This window comes from Mastomys coucha, unplaced genomic scaffold (genome assembly GCF_008632895.1).
Source record: "Mastomys coucha isolate ucsf_1 unplaced genomic scaffold, UCSF_Mcou_1 pScaffold23, whole genome shotgun sequence".
Lineage (NCBI taxonomy): Eukaryota > Metazoa > Chordata > Mammalia > Rodentia > Muridae > Mastomys > Mastomys coucha.
The window spans coordinates 96,800,398-96,818,659 of NW_022196906.1; the positions used below are offsets into that span (position 1 = coordinate 96,800,398).

The following is an 18,262-nucleotide window of genomic DNA, read 5'->3' on the forward strand; positions in this document are numbered from 1 at the left end:
CCACCATGTCAGCATGGCACAGATTTATGATCCTTAAATATTTGGGAAGTTTCAATTCAGAAGCAAACGGTTTCCTTTATGATCCTTCTAACTTGAGTCCATGACTCAAGCAAGGTGAAGAACCTGTGTCTTGGAGCGGGAGAAGGGTGGTGGCAAGGAGGAAGGACATCGTAGGTAGGCCTGGTGGCAGCAGGGGTGCTTGTAGCACAGGAAGGGACCCTAAGTAAGGAATGTGGCTTGATGCCGCATCTGCTGTGGCCCTGGACTTCCCAGGAACGTCACGCACACCTGGGCACCACTTGGCTTTTGAGAGATAGTGATGGTTCACTTGTTATTGATAGTACTGAGAATAAGGTTGACAAAGGAGCTAGAAGGGATAAAGTAGGAGGGGCACTGTGGCCACATTAGGGAGACCCCTCAGCTCTATTCACCACAGCCCTTTCCTGGCCTCTGTATCAGACGTGAGCCTGACCACCCCTGAAGGTGTCTCGGAGGAGGAAAAAGAGGCGGGGGCAGGGGTGGGGGCTGGGGCGCAGGCACTGCTGCTCTTTGAGTCAGATGACATCATGGGAAATAGAAGCCAAGGAAATATCAGGCATCTATAGAGCAGAAGGCATCTACAAGCCGCTGGACCAAGCCAAGGAGAGGCGGGTCCCTTCCCCCTCTTGGAATGATTTAGAATCTGAACCAGGGTTTGAACGGGAGTTAAATCTGGCCAGTTTGAGCTGCTATCACAAATTGCTACAGGCTATGTAGCTCATAGATAACGGAAAATTCTTTCTCCCTGCTCTGAAGGCTGAGGACTCCGAGATGAAGGTGCTGAGAGGTTCAGTGTCTTGCGGACTCTGTTCCCTCATATTTGGCACCTTCCAGTTGTTTCCTCACACGAAAGGAACTTGGCGGCTCCCTCAGTTTCTCTGTAAAGGCGTTAGTCCCAGTCAGGGGGAGCTCCTTCAGGCAGCACCTCCTTACACTGCTTTGTTGAGAGTCAGGGTTTTTTTTTTATTTGTTTGTTTAGTTGGGATTTTGTTCATTTGGTTAGTTTGGTTTTCAGTTCTTTGAGACATGGTTTCTCTGCATATCCCTGGCTATCCTGGAATGTAATATGTAGACCAGGCTGGCCTGGGACTCACAGAGTGCTGGCATTAGAGGCGTACACCACCGCTGCCTGACCAGGTGTTAGGTTTTAACTTAAAAAGTTGGGGGAGACCCAGACATCCAGCCCAGCCCAAAATCTTCTATGTCCCTGGCTTCTGCCTGTACTTGTTGCTTTCAGGATGTCACCTCTGCCAGTGTCCACCTATTAGGTACCCCTGGTGTCCCCTGTCCTCGTGCATGCTCTTAGGCCTGCATTCCTCTTAGGTAGACTTACACGTGGACCCACACTCCATGTGCTGGCTCCTCCCACGCTCACTTTCTCATATACACACAAAAGCATGACATTTACAATACCACACACACACACACACACACACACACACACGCACACACACACACCTCTTCACTCACATACTTACACACACACATACACCCAGACACACATTTAACTTTTTATACCCACTCTACAAACAAAATTCACGCACACTACACATAGCACACGCACACATAGCACACTACATTGACACAAGTTTTCACATCCCTCACTGTGGCTGTGGCCCTGGCTCCCAGGATCTGGTGGCCTCAGTGTCCCTAGGGAGAGTCATTTATCTTACGTGAGTCCAGAAACTGGTTTTCTGTACCTAGTCCCCATGTGACAGTGATGGACAGAAGCCCGCTGAAGGGCCTGCTCCCTGTGGCCTAGGTTATTTCTGTACCAGGGCAGGTCCCTTCAGTCACTCTCATGGCCCCTGCTGACTGCCAGTGGGGCCGGGCTGCCTCTAGGAGGAGCCCCAGCTTTGCCGTATGTGCAGGCGTGTCATGTGTGTGTGGAACATGTGTTTGTGTGCAGGTGTGGTGGGCATGCAGGTGTTTACACCTGTGGAGGTCACAGGTTAACCTCTGGTGTCATTCCTCAGGTGATTTTGCACTTTGAGACAGGGTCTTTGATTTTACCTGGAGTGTATCAGTTCACCTAGCTAGTGAACCCTGGGGACCTTTCTCTGTCACCCCATCCCTAGGATTACAAGTGCATGTGGCTCCACCCAGCTTTTTATGTGGATTCTGGGGGCTGGAGTTGGGGCCTCGTGCTTGTGTCGCAAGCACTTTATTGACAGACTGTCTCCCTAGCCCCTGTTCCCTCTCCCTATAAACATACCAAGATGCTCCAGGACCAGCATTGTAAGGGGCTATAGTGATGGCAGAGGACTTAGAACAGGCCTGCACTCCGGGGCAGTTGGCAGACAGGCCATCAGTCCTCAGGATCCGTACATGAGGGGAGCAGTGCAGGGAAAGACCAGGAGAGGGAAGGAGGGAGACTGGGCAGACCTCACCCTACATCTCCTGCCCAGGAGAGGGAAAGAGGGGGACTGGGCAGACCTCACCCTACATCTCCTGCCTGCAGCTCTTTCGACGTGTGGCATCAGCTCTGCCCGGCATGGAGAATGTCCAGGAGAAGAGCAAAGAAGGGAGTATCCTTTTCCTTTATCACGTGAGTGAAAAGATGGCTCCCCAAGCCGGAGAGTTGTTTAGTTCAGTAAGCAGATGAAGACCCCTGGCCTCCCTGGACTGATACAGATAGCCAGGATGCCTCTTTCAGTAGCCAGATGGGCTCCACGTTCTCTGAGCTCCAACCAAGGCTGGCTCTTCTTTCCGAGCAATGAGGAGAGACAAGGGCTAAGCAGCAGTGGTGTGTGTGTGAGGGGGCGTGGGGCGGGGGGAGTGGTGACTCTGTGTTGCTTTGTAGTGAGCACTGCCTGCGTTTCCTGAGATCTCAGGCAAGGAGGCTTCCATGCAATGAGCACTTGATTTCAGCTTGTCAATGCTTCCTCCATCTGCCCACTGCTCTGTGGGGAAAGTTTGCCCAGCACTCACACAGTATAACTGGAAACCTAGCTTACGCCCAGATGCTGAATTTGAGGATCGTAGAGGTAGATCGGTTTACTCCAAGGCGCGTTGTCTGTAACTCAGAGAGTTAGCCTTTACACTGAGGCTTCCTTCCTATCTATCCCTCCTCCGTTCTGGAGTGTTGTCTCTCAGCGGGCCCCTGCGAGGCTGAGCTTAGCAGCGCTGTAGGTGGGTGAACACATCGCCCACAAGCAGGCTTTCTTTGAAGTCCATCAGATGGCCCTGCCTGAGCAAAAACCCACCCGCAGAGTCAAGAAAGGAGCAGGACCGATGGGAGGCCAAGAGGTGTAGTGACCCTGTCTGTGCCTACTGTGAGGGACTGATAGCCTGCCTCTATCCTGCCCACTCCAAAGGCAAAGCTGACATACTCGCATGCATGGTGGCCATTCATCCATGTTTTCCCGGAGGCCCTGAGGTGGGACTCCATGCTGGATTGACAGTCAGGTCCCACGGGCTCCCACTTCAGCATGACAATTGATGTGGCATCCTAGTGGACCTATGGCGTCCTAGTGGACCTAGCAACCCGCCCAGCTTTAGGGAGAAGAGCTCTGGGCAGATAGCAAGCAGATCACACAGGGCAATCTGTTTGCTCAGCTGTGGGGTGCCCCCATGTGGCAGATGCAGCCGTCTGTATCACTCCCAGGTACTCAATGGCTGGAGCCTCCTATGAGGCAAGACTGGAAGAGCCTGGAGCAGCAGACTCTAGACAGCCCAGCAGGGGCCAAGTGCTGAGCTAGCACTTCTGTTGATTGACGGTTCAAAACCCAGGTGTCGTGATGTGTTCTAGGGGTCATGCTTGGGATTGTGTCAACGTAAGGAGCAAGCACACGGAAGTGATGATATATGAATGGTTCTCATGTGACTTTACTCCCTGGACTGGTGTGAGTGTCATGGGCAGGGGGTGGCTATATGGGTGCAGAGCTTCGGTCTTCTGCTTCCAGGTCCCTAGAGGACGTAGGCACTTCACCTCTGCCCTGCACAGGAAGCCTGTCCCATTCTAGCAGGTCCCCTCACCCACACCCCAGTGTTTGATCTCTCAACAGAGTTGGGCTAAGGGACCACAGAAAAATAGGGCCACAACCCTTTGCTGTGTCCACACACACACAGGGCTCTCCTTCCTGGAACAAGGACAGTAACTTGGCGATAACTAATAGGTTTCTCCGCCAATGAAATGAACCGATTCAAGCCAAATCAAAAATGTAAAGGCAAGTGTATTGAGAAGCAGCTGTCCGGTGAGTCACACCTGGAGGTCAGTAAGGCCACGTGCCCAGGCTAAAGCAAGGGGGTTATATGGGTTTCAGGCAGAAGGTGATGGTGTGTGAACTAGGAGCTGGGATTATGCCTGTATAAGGTAGAAAAGCTGAACCCCTGCGTGGGCACTCATGGGTGCGAGGCCGGAGATAGAGACAGGGAGAGATGAGGTGTTAAACTGGAATTTTCCTCTTGCAGGCTAGGTTGGGGGAAGAACAAATGAGGTTTCTTAGCCTGTGCAAAGCCTATGCAGAGGTTCCAACCAATCATCTTGACCTCTTTGGGTAGAAGGGCACCAATTCAGAGCTGGCTACTTCCTACTGAAGAGGGACAGAGTCGGCAGTCGGTGGGTTTGAGTTCCGAGGGAGGTGTGAGTGCAGGAGCATTCGGTTGACAGTTGCTCAGGGATCTTCGAGAATCCATTCCTGGAGAAAGCGTGGCTGCAAGGTGCTAGGAGAAAAAATAGATGAATCCCACGGCCCTATGAGCGGGGCTAGCCAGGTGCAGAGTGAAGACTGCCAGAAAGAATGAAAGGGAGGCGCGGCCTGGTTGTCTTGGCAGAGTTCTTCACACAGTTTGTGAGGTGACTCACTGTTAGACTCTACTAGGCCAGATTTGCTCACATAACAACATTCCTCTTCCATGAATGGACAGGTGCCTCCCTGTCTGGTGTCCGCTCTAGGGAGGACCAGCGCTCTTTGGTTTTGCATGGCCACCTGGGCCACTGAATTGATCTGACGCTGGAGGGGTGGCCAGTGACATCAAGTTGTTGATGGGCTTTTGGAGACAGTCAGATACCCCTCTGATCTCAGCCACCTGTATCCCATGGCACCCACAGTTAAGGCGGTTGCTACTGTGGAGGCCACAGCAACAGTACCTGTTACTACTGGAGTCCATCTGGGCAAGGGGCGCCTCGGGCCTGGGATTGGAAAGAGCCGGTAGGAAAGGGGAGCATGGCTGTGTCAGCCTTTCCATAAAGCATTTGGTCAGGTACCGGTGTCATCGGGATACACAGAGAGGAAGGATCACCAGAAGGCTGGATTTTTGATATAGAGCCACTGCACCAGAAGAATCCCTCTGGGGGTGCCTGGCAGATACCAAAATGTGTTAGTCGTATGCAAAGGGAGCAAGGCCTGGAGGAGCGGAAAGGGAAGTGAGTGTCCGGAGAGCTCCAGAAGACGGGTACATGTCGTATAGTGATAGCCTTTGGTTGGAGGGTCAGCCCTTGGCCTCAGGAAGGGACCAGCAAGAGCACTGCAGTCAGAGGAGCGCGACCCAAAGCCGCACAGAGAAAGCAGTTGTTGTGGTCGAAGGCTTTAGAGAGGCTAAGGAGGCTTGCTCCCTGGATGAGGCCCAGCCTGGAGAAAGGTTCATTTTCTTTAGTTTTTACCTGAGCTTAGGAGGAGTCTGTCAGGTGTGGTTGGAGGGACTCCTGTTGTCTTGGTGAGGTTTTCCACGACTCTGGGGGGAAGAGGGCAGAGTCACCAGATTTCTATTTGTTCACACGGGTCTGACAATGTTTCACTCTGATAGACTTTACCCTGAGCCCACTGGTCATTCCAAGGATCTCAGATGTTAATATAGTTGCAGGTTAATGGGGTATATTCAGCCACTGGTCAGCCCCATCCTTGTTGATGTTCACCAGCATCTTTCTTGTTTGTACCCTTCTGGGATGTTTGTTTTACAAGGGCCCCATGAGCAACCCCCATATTCTTTGACCCTTTGGGTATGACAGGCTCCCTTCACCTGGTCGTGGGTAAAGCAATCATAGAGGATCAATACTCCCTTTGGATTTAAAGTAAGACACTGGGATGGAGAGACCATCTTGACATTCCTTAGAGGGACCGTCTGCTTGGCCCACGATGTCATTGTGGGTCTCATCGGCTTGATCGCTGAACATGGAAGAGCATAGTTGAGCTTTAGATGGGGAGACATAATCCCAGGGAGCCAAGGTAGTTAAGAAGCAAGGAGTTGGCCATCTGGGACAAAGACAAGGAGGGTCTGCAAAGTAGGAGGTCATCTCTGTACTGAAGACATGTACTAGCATTAAGGTCTAAGGAGGAGAGGTCCTGGGCTAGGGCCTGGCTAAAGAAATGGGGACCATCCTGAAAACCCTGAGGGAGGACTGCCCATGTAGATTGTCTTGCAGTTCTTCTAGATGAAGGCAAATAAAAAATATGAGTCAGGGTGTAGGGGGAGAGTAAAGAAGGCATCTTTTAGGTCAAGGACGGTAAAGTGGGAATTTGTAGGAGGAATGGTAAACTAGAAGGCGTAGGCCTTGGTAACCACAGAGTGGGTGCAGTGACAGAGGTCCTGAAGTAAGCGGTACACACAGGGAGAATGGAAGAGTTTCAAGGTGAGTCAGTAGGAATTAGAAGTCCCTGACACAGGGGATGGGTAATGATGGGCTTGAGACAGTGACAATGGGTCTCAAAAATGGGGAGTTGAGGTCTTGAAGGGGAAGGAAGAGGGATCCTTAGGGAAAACTAGGATTGGCTGGTGGTAGCCAGCAATTACCAGGGTGGAGATATCTCATACTTGGGGGGTTGACAGGGTCTGGTAGGGTACATACAGGGTAGCCTGGGGTAGGGGTCTGTGAGGCAACCAAGGGAAGAAGAAGAGGAGGAAGAGGAGGAAGAAGAGGAGGAGGAAGAGGAGGAGGAGGAGGAGGAGGGAATCAAGAGAGGTTATGGGGATCAGAGAAGTGACTGAGGATTTTGTGGTCAAGTAAAGGCACAGGGCAGACAGGCATGACTAGGAAAGAATGTGAGAAAAATCATCAACCAAGAATATAGGAGAGTGGCATAGTCGGCTGGAAAGGAGGGGATCCCATCCACCCTCATAACAGAAGTTGGTGATGGAATGGTGGGACCTGAGTGTGAGGTCAAGACAGAGAAGGTAGCCCTATGTCCACCTGGAAGGTGATGGAGCATTATTACCCTGGGATCTGCAAGGGTGACAGGAGTCCTCAAGTCTGGGTGCCATCAGTCCTCTGCCTGAAGGCAGGAAGAGTTTGAGGTACCTGTGCTGATGGGGCTGGGCCTTCGTGGCTTGGCACAGAGGACAAGCCCACACCGGGGCATTCTGGCTTCCAGTGGTAGGGCCGTGGGCAGACAAAGCATGGGTCGCTGAGGGTTGAGGCAGTTGCGGGATCAGTGACCTTCCTGGCCCCTGTTGGAGTTCACACTGATGGGATGGGATGGGGTCGGGTGGGTCTCCCTTGTTCCCTCTGCGGGATTGCCAGTGGCCCAGTGGCCTCAGGTCCATTGCCAAGTCTTAGGCTTGCAGCCTTTTGCTGTAGCTGGGCCTGCTGGGAAGACTCAGCCGCCTCCTCTCCGTGTTGAATTCCTTAAAAGCCATCTTTACCAATTCCTGTCTGGGGTTTGGGGACCATCCTCAGCCTCCCCTGTCCCCACCCCCTGAATATCTGAAGATGATTGGGAAATAAAATGGGTAGGCAGGACTGTAGCCCTTGCTAAGGAGGCTGGGTCAAGGTGGGTGTGCCAAACCGTGGTTTGTTGTAATGAACTTTTTTAAAAAATGGCCAGATTTTGGGTTAGCTTCCTATGTAATTTAGCCGAGCTTGTCAAAGTTGAGCAATTTTGAGACCATTTCCATTCCCCGAAGGAGACAGTGGACCGTAAAGTGTCTCCTTTTGTGGTAATTGTGACCTGGCTAATAATTCCACTTAGGTTCTGTGGTCAGCATTGTTGTGTCACCCACAGGGACCAACCATATTGTCCACTAGGTGGCCCTGGTCTGCATCCTGTCTGACTGCAGCCTGAACCCATCCACATTCTCCGGGAATGAGGGTAGAAGCCTGAATGACCTATAGGTCATGTCAAGTTAGGTCATAGGCCTGGCAAAGGAAGCAGAACTCTTTAATATAGGTGGATGGGATGGCAGAGAAGGCGCCTATCCACTTTTCAGCGTGGGAGAAGTCTTGGAGGGAGAAAGGAACATGAACTCGAACAACTGCTTCAGCTCCGGTCACCTCCTGGAGAAGGCAGGGGAGAGCCTTGGATTGTTGAGACTGCAAAGCAGAGGCTACCGGGAAAGGGGGTCCCACTCTCAGGAGTAACTGGAATAGGCAGGTAGGGAAACAGGCTGGCGATTGGCAGTACTTATCTGGAGTCCATTTGACCCAGGAGAGGCGAATTCAGTCTCTTCCCTGAAGCTTATAAGAATTTAAACTTACAAAAAGAAATAAGTTTTAGACATGTTACCATTGCCACTGTTTGTAATCTATACCGAAGTCCACACTGTAGAAAAGGCAGTAGACTCACAGCTTCCTGTCGTAGTGGAAGCTCAGGAGAGGATTTTGGGTTAAAAGCATGAACACCCTTAGGCCTCCTGTGGAGCAGGAGGGCAAATGCGCACTTGGTCTTGATTTTCAGTACAAATACAGACCATGAAAGAAGGGCTTCTCCCCTCTATCCAGAAGACTGGATGTATCAGACAGACAGACAGACAGACAGTTTTATCAGCACAATGAGAAGCACCTGTAAGTCTATACTTAGAAGACAGCCAAAGGAAATTTAAAATCTTGAGCTTCTGACTATTATAAAAGGAGTAGTGCTTTGCCGGAGCTAGACTAACAGTTTATTAGAACAACATTGTTAAAAACTCTGGGCCTTTGAAGTCTGAATACAACCATTGCATAGCAAAGGAAAGAAACCTGAAGCGTTTTTCTTTTTTCTTTGTTTTAATACCTTAAGTTACTTAATTACACTTTTTTACAAATTGCATCTTGCACACCTTAAAAACACCTTCTTAGACCCTAAAACATTTTCTTAGATCCTCACAATTTAAGCTTTAAACTTACACCTTTTTTTTCCCCACCCACCCAACCGTCGACTGAGAGCAGTCATTGCAAAGCAGAAATAGTGAAAAGTTACACTGAAATCTATTTTGTGAGTTTGTCTCTTTTCTGAGTCTGGTAGCAAGGCACACGGTGTCTCCACCTCGTAGTAGCTCTTGGAGAGTGGAGCCTGGGGCCTGAGTTTTACACCTGAAGACTACGAGAGGCAGCAGAAGCCTCGGTAGCTGCTGTTACACAGTACAGAGCTGTCACTATAGCCGGCTCCTCGGTGCCAGAGATCTGAAAAGGAGACATTTCATCTGAGTTACGTAAGAAGTAAGACCAAGTAGCTTCTGCATCTATTAAAATAACAGAGACCCCCCAGCTACCAGGACAGTCACCCTAGGGTGCCTCTGTGGCCACTGGGGACAGAGGTCCCAGGGCTGTATCAGACTTCAGCTGCCAGCCCCAGAAGCTCCTGAGAGACTTTTCTGGGGAGTGAGAACTTCAGGGGGACTGGTCTGCCTTGGCTAGGCAAAGGGAGGCGATCAGCTCCCCAGTGTCTTGCTTATCCACAGTTTAGACAGTGTCCTGGCAGCAGTAGAGGTGAAGGGCAGTTTTTGGCCCAGTGTCCAGCCTTGCCACATTTAAAGCAAGCTCCAAGTGACGGTTCTTCTTTGGCCATCATCTTCTTTGAAGGAGATTGGGGGGTGCTGCCAGGAACTGTCAGAGCATGTCTCTCTATCATGAAAAGCTTTTTAAGATTATTTTTACATGCCATATTCTGCATATCTCTGAAGCGATTGAGGACCATTATTAGTATACATGGTTTAGTGGTCAAAGGTTCTCCAAGAGGCATCCCAGAAGGGAGCAAGGAGGTAGATGACTTCCCATGGGTGACATAGAGGAGGAGAGCCGAGGCCTAAAGCCCAAGGTGTCCCAAGGACTGAGGCACAAGTTGAACAGTGGGTCACCTCACAGAGTTCAAAGACCAGGGCTAAAAGTCCAAGGAGGCATGGGATTCCTGGTACCAGGACTTTCCAATGAAGCCAGAAGATGAAAACCATGCTCAAAAACAAAGAATGGGAATGGTCGGAGATGGTTATCTCTGCTAGACACTCAGAGAAGCATTTACAACAACTGAGAGGGATCACTCACCAGTCGCTGGGTCGATGGGTGTGGTACCCAGCAATTAGTAGAAGGAACTGCAGCTGCAGGTGGACTGTAGGTGAGTGGATGGGGTCCTAGTATGGCTCAGACTCCCAAGGGTGGAGCCGTAAACACCAGGAGAGCCTAACAAGTCTCTAATGATGCTAGGATTAAGTGCCACCTTGGTAAGTTGTGCTGCTAAGAGATCACACCAAGCGACATCTCACACAAGAGGTTTGGGGGTGGAGTGAAAGGCCATCTCAGAGTGGGGGCATGAGAAGGAGACAGAGACAGACAGAGAGTCTGGGAGGCAGAGAGAGATCTGGGGTGGCCAGGACCTTTTAAGTAGTACACATGTCGCATAGGAAAAATATACAACTCAGAGTGAAATGTGTAGGTGGTGAGTAAGTGGGTCACCTCACACAGTTCAAGGACCAGGGCTAAAATCCCAAGAAGGCATGGGATGCCTCATACCAGGACTTTCTAATGAAGCCAGAAGATGAAAACCGTGCTCAAAAACGAAGTGTCATCCAATGGGAATGGTTAGAGGTGGCTACCTCTGCCAGAGACTGTGCCAGTGGACAGGAGGTATAGCTCCCAGTTGAGTATATGCTTGCGTGTCTGAGGCCCTGTGTTCCAGCCTCAGTCCGAGTAAGTAAATAAACCAACTCTAGGTGGGAAGGTCACATAGCCTTGGGGTTCACCCAGGCTCCTCAGCCTCCAGTCTGGATGATGGGTGCAGTCTGATGCTGAAGTTAGGTGGCACATCCACTGGGCCCCATGCAGTGCTAGGGGCAGAGTTCACTGCTACCTGAAGAGGCTCCACAAAGGAATCTGGCTTAGAATGAGGCAGAGATAGGGAGGGAAACTGGATGGGGCAGGGTTGTGTGCGGCGCTTCTAGAAGGAAGGAAAGTATGGAATCTGTTGAAGAGGGAGACAGTCTTGATTGCTGGAACCTCCATGTATGGTGAGGGGCAAGGATCAAACCAGAGCTGATTCATGGGAAGGCCTGGATGCTCGTATGAGAGATCTTGGATGCTGTGCCTCTGCTCCAGGTGATGGGTGTCACTGAGCTGGCTTAGGGATGCCACTCTGCTGAGCAAGGGGTGAGGTGGCTCAGAGGGGCATCTGGGAAAGATAAGAAGACCCCAGTGAGGCCTGTGCTCAGGGCCAGCAGTGCAAGCCAGGATCTGGAGTGATCAGTGGGGACCACCACAGAACCACAGTTAGCAGAGAATGGCATCAGGATAGTATGGGTAGTGTTTGTAGAGATGTAGGGAGCAGAGGAAAAGGACCGTGGGATGGGAGAGGGCAAAGCTGAGCTGAGGGGGAGGGGGAAGGAAAGCAGGTTACTTATGTATATTCTACAGTGGCATCAGGTGTGTGGGCGGACACATACCCAGCAAGGTAGAACCGTGTGTTTTTCTATGAGCACACATACAAGATAGAGAAAATAAAGGTAGGGAGAAAATCATACTGAAAACACATACCGTGCTGTGTGAGAGCTTCCCAACAGCCAAGGCAGGGTATGTTATGCCAGAAGAACCTCACATGGTACCCCCAAATAGGGAACACAGAGACATCCTTAGAATGCTAGCAGCAAGCTCCATTGCCACCCCACCCCCACTCACCCCTGTTTTGTGCAACCGTGCAGCCCCACCAGAGCCTAGCCAGGGATCTGGGTAAGGCTGTAGAGCAACCAAGGGCTTGGTGCACAGCAGTGGTAAGATGGTCTGGCTGGAGGCAAAGCTAAAGTCTCGTGAAATCAGTTAGTCTGGGTTTGTAGCCAAAGATGATGGGAGCGTACAGGCTTCCCTGCACTTTGAATCCACTCCTCTGGTGTTCCTGGCAAGTGTGATTCACTACCACCACCCCAGTCCCCAGAAAGCTGTAGAAAGGGGCTGTCTGTTTAGTCCCCAAGGATACACACAACCTCACATCCTCCTGTACTTTAAGATGTGAACACTCGATTCTGAGCCTGGCCTGGGGGACTCTTCCCTTCCAGGCACTTTGGGCTAGGGCCAGCTGTTAACCAGGCCGAGACTATTGCTAGATGGTGGAGTTGGAGCACAGTTCATCAGTCACTGGGGAAAGCTTCTAGCCAGACTCTCCGTGGCCTCTGTGTGGTGTTTGCTGATAGTGAGATCGCAGCCCGGTTCACTCTGGGTCGACAGTTTGGGGGGCGGGGTGTAGGCAGATGAGAAAGGAGTGAGAAAGGGCTCCTTCCTGTTCCAACTGAGCTAAGAGCTGAGGCTGTGGGTTTGCAGAGGGACTGCATGGTATCGGTGGACCGGCACTTCTTCCTTAGCCCGCCTCCTACAGTGATTGACATCAAGCTGGACAAGCCTCAGGAGCCGCCGGCCAGCGAGGGCGGCTGCTCCTGCTAATGCACGGCCCACGCGGCTTCCTCAACGCCACTCACTTGTTTTGCCTCCTATCGGTTAGCTTCCTAACGGGGTGGGAACTGAGTTTATCAAGACGGGGAGGATCTTTCTTTTCTCTCTCTCTCTCTCTCTAGGAGTAGGGTGGGACATGGGGAGGGAGGCTGGGCATCAGGGACCACGTCACTCTTAACAGCTGTTACCTAAACAACTATTTTTTGGTTTGGTTGTAATATATTGTACTTTATTAAGATTGCCAAAAACTGTTAAAATTTAAAAAAAAAAAAATTTAAATCATGTGTATACAACTTTTTGCCAGATAAGAAAAGTAGTCATTTTTATTTGAAAGAAGTGCTTTTTTGTTTGTTTGTTTTTGTATATTTGTAAACTTACAGAGAACCTCTCCACACACCCCTTCCTTCCTGTTCTCTTGGAACTGTGTGTCACCTCTATTTTCCCTCCTACCCCCAGCCCAGAAAATTAAAGCAATTAACTGAACAGTAGTAATTACATTCTAGTTCTAGTTCTGGGTCACATGGCCCAAACCAACCAAGCCCGGCACTCCAGTCAAATCAGACTTTAACCTGACAGAACAGCCTCTGAGGGGGTATTGTCGAGTCCTTCCCTGGCAGAGTGGGACACATTAGCAGGCCCCTGAGAGGAAATGAAGGCCTGTGGACTGCAGCTCAGCAGCAGGCCCCTTGGCTGCTTCTGCCTCTTCTCCTTCCCTGAAAAAAACAAAGCAAAACAAAACAAAACCATAGAGCCAAAAAGCAGAGGCAACAGTGTGTTCTCTGGGCTGACCCAGTGACGAACAGAGCAAGATGTTACTGGAAGGATGGGGTGCTCTTGGCAGCTGAGGGCTGGGGCAGTGTGTGGGTCTCAAACACGTGTGGTTAGGCTGACTCGCCAACTCAATGTGTGACGCTGGGTGGCTCAGGGATGCTGAAGCCTAGGGTGCCTGCCACCACTGCAGCCACCATTGAGGAAGTGAGAGGAGTCGGCCGTGACTCCGGACACTCCACGTTTTCAGACCCTTGGTTACTAATCTTGCCGAATGTTGTTCTGGAAAAAGCTGTTTCCTTGATGTGGTCTCACCCCTGGCATGGTACGTTTGAAATCTTTGTATGAATACCTTTGGGAGTGTTGCGGCTGCCCTGCGAGCATCTTGGAGTCACCGTGGGGTTTCCGGAAGGCTGCCCAGGGCACGGCAACCTGCCCCCCAGCAGGCTGTCCTTGCTATTTAACTCATTCCCCAGACTGGTTCTGTCTTGAAGGCCTTCAGAGTCTATCAGAGTGCTCTTCTCAAAGCAAAATAGCTCTCACATTGTAAACGCTCCCAGACTCACTGCCCGTCTGCCTTTGGGCAGGCCCCGGGCAGTGACTCTAATCAGAACACCCCAGCTCCCTCCATAGCATTGGCTCTTCTTCCAGACTGCTGATGGGCAGAATGAATTGCCTCCACAGGGCAGAACTCCAACAAGGAAGTTGGGTTGAATTATGGAATCTCTCAAAAATGAGTTCAAAAATGGCAGCCTGCATGGCAGGGCTGATTCTGAGTGGGCCTGTCATGCTCCTCCATCCTGGGAGACAGTGTCAGAGCCGGTTCCGATGAAGAAGAGAGGAAGCAGGATCCCCCTGGGTACCTCTTCCAGAAGGCAAGGACTAACGTACGAGCATAATCGAAATGTCACGTTTAGTTTTTATGTGTACATAATTATACATAGAGATAGACTTGTGTATACACCCTCCACACACACACACACATCCTCACATATACATGTGCTCAATGTATATCCTTGTCTCTCCCGCTCACAACTTGGGACTTGCATTGTGATTCCGGTTTTTGGAAGTTCAAAAGTATGCAGTGTATTGAAATAAGAAATAATTCAATATTGTCAAATAACTTGTGGTTGTCTTGCCTTCAATAAAATAGTGCATAGATGTGTTAAACTACAAGTAAAACTAGTCCACAGAACTACCTTTAACCACTGCTTTATGTACCTGTGTGCACGGGTGTGCATGCCGTTGTGGGCCAGTGTCCTCCAGTGTGGACACCCCACCTACGTGGTGCTTGTTGGAAGAAAGCGTGCTTACCCCGTGGTGACAGCAGCCTGGTTGGCAGTGAGGGGCTTTGCTGGTGGCCTCTGGCAGGGCCCCACTGACAGCACTCTCTACTGGCTCTCACTGAATGTAGGGTGGATTTTAACCTTCTTGACACTGAATAACCTTTCTTGTATTGCTGTAACTCGAATTAAAAAAAAAAATCCACTCTCTTCTCTTGTGCACACAATCTAAGGCATCATGGCCTGCTATTAGAAATAGCAGGTGCCATGCAGATGCCTGTTTCTGGTTGATCTGGCCTAAGGAGCCCTGCCTTCCGAGCTTGTACACAAACCCCTTTCTGAGTTCAGGCTCTCCCAGCCCTGCAGCCCCTGAGAATGAGAGTTCTGCCCCATTGCTCTCCCACTCCAGAGGTGCCCTGGCTTTTTTCTCAGCCAAGCTGCCCATCTCCTTCCCTATGGGCCATCAAGGCAACCAGGCCCCAACAGAACTGTATTGGACCTGGGCTCTCTCCCTGACCACCACCACCATCCTACTTGTAGGTAGGATCCAGTCAGGTACACTTAAAGACATCCTGAAATTATCTATGTCCCCGGCTTTGCTAAATTCAGATCAGTCAGAGGACAAAATTGAGGATTCCTCTTAGGGTATGATCTCAGCGTAGTAGTAATTCAGTTCCTCTCTCTGGACACTGCCTGGCTGAGGAGCCTTGAAGGAGAGTTGTGAGCAGTGTAGAAATTGAAAGGGCAGGTAGCATAGCTGTACACACAGAGAGACCAAAACGAAGGTATGACATCAGTGTCCTGAGTGCTAGCATTGTTGTGGGGTCAGAGGTTAGAATGCTGGGTGGTTAGATCCTTGTTGCTGTCAGTCCCTGCTCCCTGTCGCCGTCTTTAAACATTTTGCAATATCTCAAGATCCAGGAAGCCATGGCCACATCAGTTCACTGTCTCAGGCAACAAAGACAAGGGTTGCAAGGTGGCAGCTAGGAGTATAGACACCTGGGGCCTGGTCTCTGTAACCCAGTGGCTAACCAGTGTTGGAGATCTAAGCACCGCTGGCTTCAGCCTCCTACAGGCAGAGCAGTTTATCCCTTCTCCACATGGATGGGGAGAGGCTGTCAGCAAAGTAGCTGAAGATGGTTAAGTTAGAGCTGTTACACAAGAGCCAGCTGGCAGGAGTCTGTCTGAGTGTGTCAAATGCTCAGGGCTCGATGCTCACTAGTTTCTAAACTACCTCCCCCCAAGGATGGGAGGCATCCTCACCTTGCCACAGCACTGGGAGCCAGACCCTTCCTGTTTCACAGGTGGGAGAACCTCAACAGTCAAGGTCGCCTACAAGCCAGAGATGATCAGAACCAGTATTGGGATTCTTGATCCATTGCTGACCTGCGGTGTTCAGACAGGACTGCTGTGCTCATGTCCCTGAGGCCTTCTCTACTCCGTGGCTAGTACATAAAGGTCGTCCCAGCCTGACTAGCTAGAGAGAAGATAGGTGCATTTGGGGATCTCACTGTAAAGAAGAGTGGTCCCCAAATCTACTTGCATTGTCTTGTACACACACACACACACACACACACACACACACAGCAGTAGTCAGGGTACCCTTTTAATTTTTGTTTGAAATCAATTTCTTCGCTATTCCGAAATCTTGCAGTTTCAATGTGCAAATCCTTGGAATGACACTCTCCGCAGGGTATGATTATCAGGAAATCCTTGCAGCGGGAGTTCAGATGGGCCCTTCAGGAGGCAGGAAGTCTCCATAGCAACGAAGGCCAGCCTGCCTGTTGTGAAGTGTTGACTTCTCACCTTACCTGTCCTTTAAAGTGAGGAGTAGAGGACGGCATCTCCATCTGTCCTGGGCTCAGAAGGCACAGTGGCCATACTGACTTTACATTCAACTGTGTAATATGTGGAAAAGACTCAGCATGTTGGTCAAACAATAAACTGTCCTAATTCTCAACACAAAGCTTCTTGTTGACTCTTTCTAAGTGGTGTAGTTATATATCGGGGCTTAAAAGCAAGTTTCCGCCAAGGCCCGCCCTCTCCTGTCTGGGTGGTGTAGCCCTTTCCTCTTGTCCCTGCTCACCTGGGCTCTCCACCAGTTCTAAAAGAAAACTGTGAACTAGTGAGATTGTGTCCACAAGCCTTTCTCATCTGTCTGGGAAGCTCTGGGAGGGGCCAGGACTTGGTAGTGTATTTACCATCACTCCCACATTCTACTTGACACAGCCAGGGATTAGGAAGGCAGAACACAGGGAGGAACTAGGCTTCTTAATCTCTTGATTTCCAGATTACCATTTAAAGGAATGAACTTAAGGGTAATTATGAATACCTTTAAAATGACACCAACCATGACTATCCACAGCTTCTTCCACACCAGTTAGGGAACAATCTCTGAGAGGTCCCTCAGATCTTTACAACCTCCAACCTAGCCGGTGCCCTCAGAGCCAAGTTGGCTCTCAGAACAATTCCTGAGACGCTGGAAGTGCCACTCTTCAAGTCTAAGTTCATTAGTGACCTTCCCTGTTGAACACTCCAGTTTGCCACAAAGTCACTACTAATTAGAAGAAGCTATCAAAGTCCCTGCCGCTGCCTTAGATTGGCATCTAGTCAGGTGTGGAGTGAGCAGGTGCAGAGGATGGCGAAGGGTAGAAGGCTGAGAGCCTGAGAAAATGACCACGTGGTCCAGACGGTGAGAACAGCCAGTCCTTCCCCAGCACAGTAGTGGCCAGGGCCACAAGGCTTCATGCTACTGAGGGAAATGGTTGCTCTCTTCGATGTTAGCACAGCTGCCCATAGTTCCCAAAAAGACTGGGGAGGTGCTCCAGGCGGGGACACGAGATGATTGCTCTGCTTAAAGGGCAATGTGGCAAGGGAAGGGGCTACTGGGTGACTTTCCTAATCACGAAAGAGTGGCCACTGTTTGTTAAGCTCAATTTTATAGACTTCAGGAAAACCTTGTAGCCTTGAAAAAATACACACACACACACACACACACACACACACACTTTTTTTTCCCAGGGCAACAGAACTAGGTATTCCATGTGCTGATTGAGGCTACAGGAAGAGAAGCAGCCTACCTAGGACCATGTGGCCCAGGGGAGAGGGTCAGAGGGTAAGAGTGGAATGAGCCAGCTGAACTTTGACAATGGAGCAGCACATTCTGGAGTGAAATGGTGTTGGCGGAACACTGTCGTGGTTGCCAGTTAATCTTACTCAAATCACCCTGGTGGCCAAGGCAGCAGCCAAGTCCTCACTACCCGCACTAGTGTTCTGGGTTCCCAAATCAAAGACACATACAGGAAGCCTTAGATTTTAAAGTGCCTTAAACAGCTCAGTGGCTGGGCCACTCCCAGGCCTCCACATAGCTAACACCTCCCCTCTGGTATCCATGAGTTACTGCTTACTAAACCTGTATCTTATCTTTGTTGCCCTAGACCCAGTCAGGGGGTGCGGGGCCTGGGGCCGCTCTTCCCCACCTCTTACATGATTGCTATGCTCTCTCTTCTATACCTCTCAGGCCTGGGCCTTACTCCTTTCCTAGCATGGTGGTTTTATCTTCCTTGTCCTCCCTTGGTCCCCTGTCCATGAATCCCAAAGTCCCACTGTC

The 18,262-nt window shown here is 50.5% G+C and overlaps 1 protein-coding gene across 1 annotated transcript in view; it reads left to right on the forward strand.

Annotated features, from left to right (window-relative positions):
* The window catches only part of Rab6b (RAB6B, member RAS oncogene family), a 70,920-nt gene extending 54,306 nt beyond the window's left edge, over window positions 1–16,614 (forward strand). Inside the window, exons 7-8 of the mRNA XM_031343520.1 lie at window positions 2,501–2,567; window positions 12,528–16,614. Coding sequence (XP_031199380.1) covers window positions 2,501–2,567; window positions 12,528–12,592 — 132 coding nt within the window. The 3' untranslated portion in view covers window positions 12,593–16,614. The remainder of the gene's footprint in view (window positions 1–2,500; window positions 2,568–12,527) is intronic.
* Window positions 16,615–18,262: the final 1,648 nt, after the last annotated feature.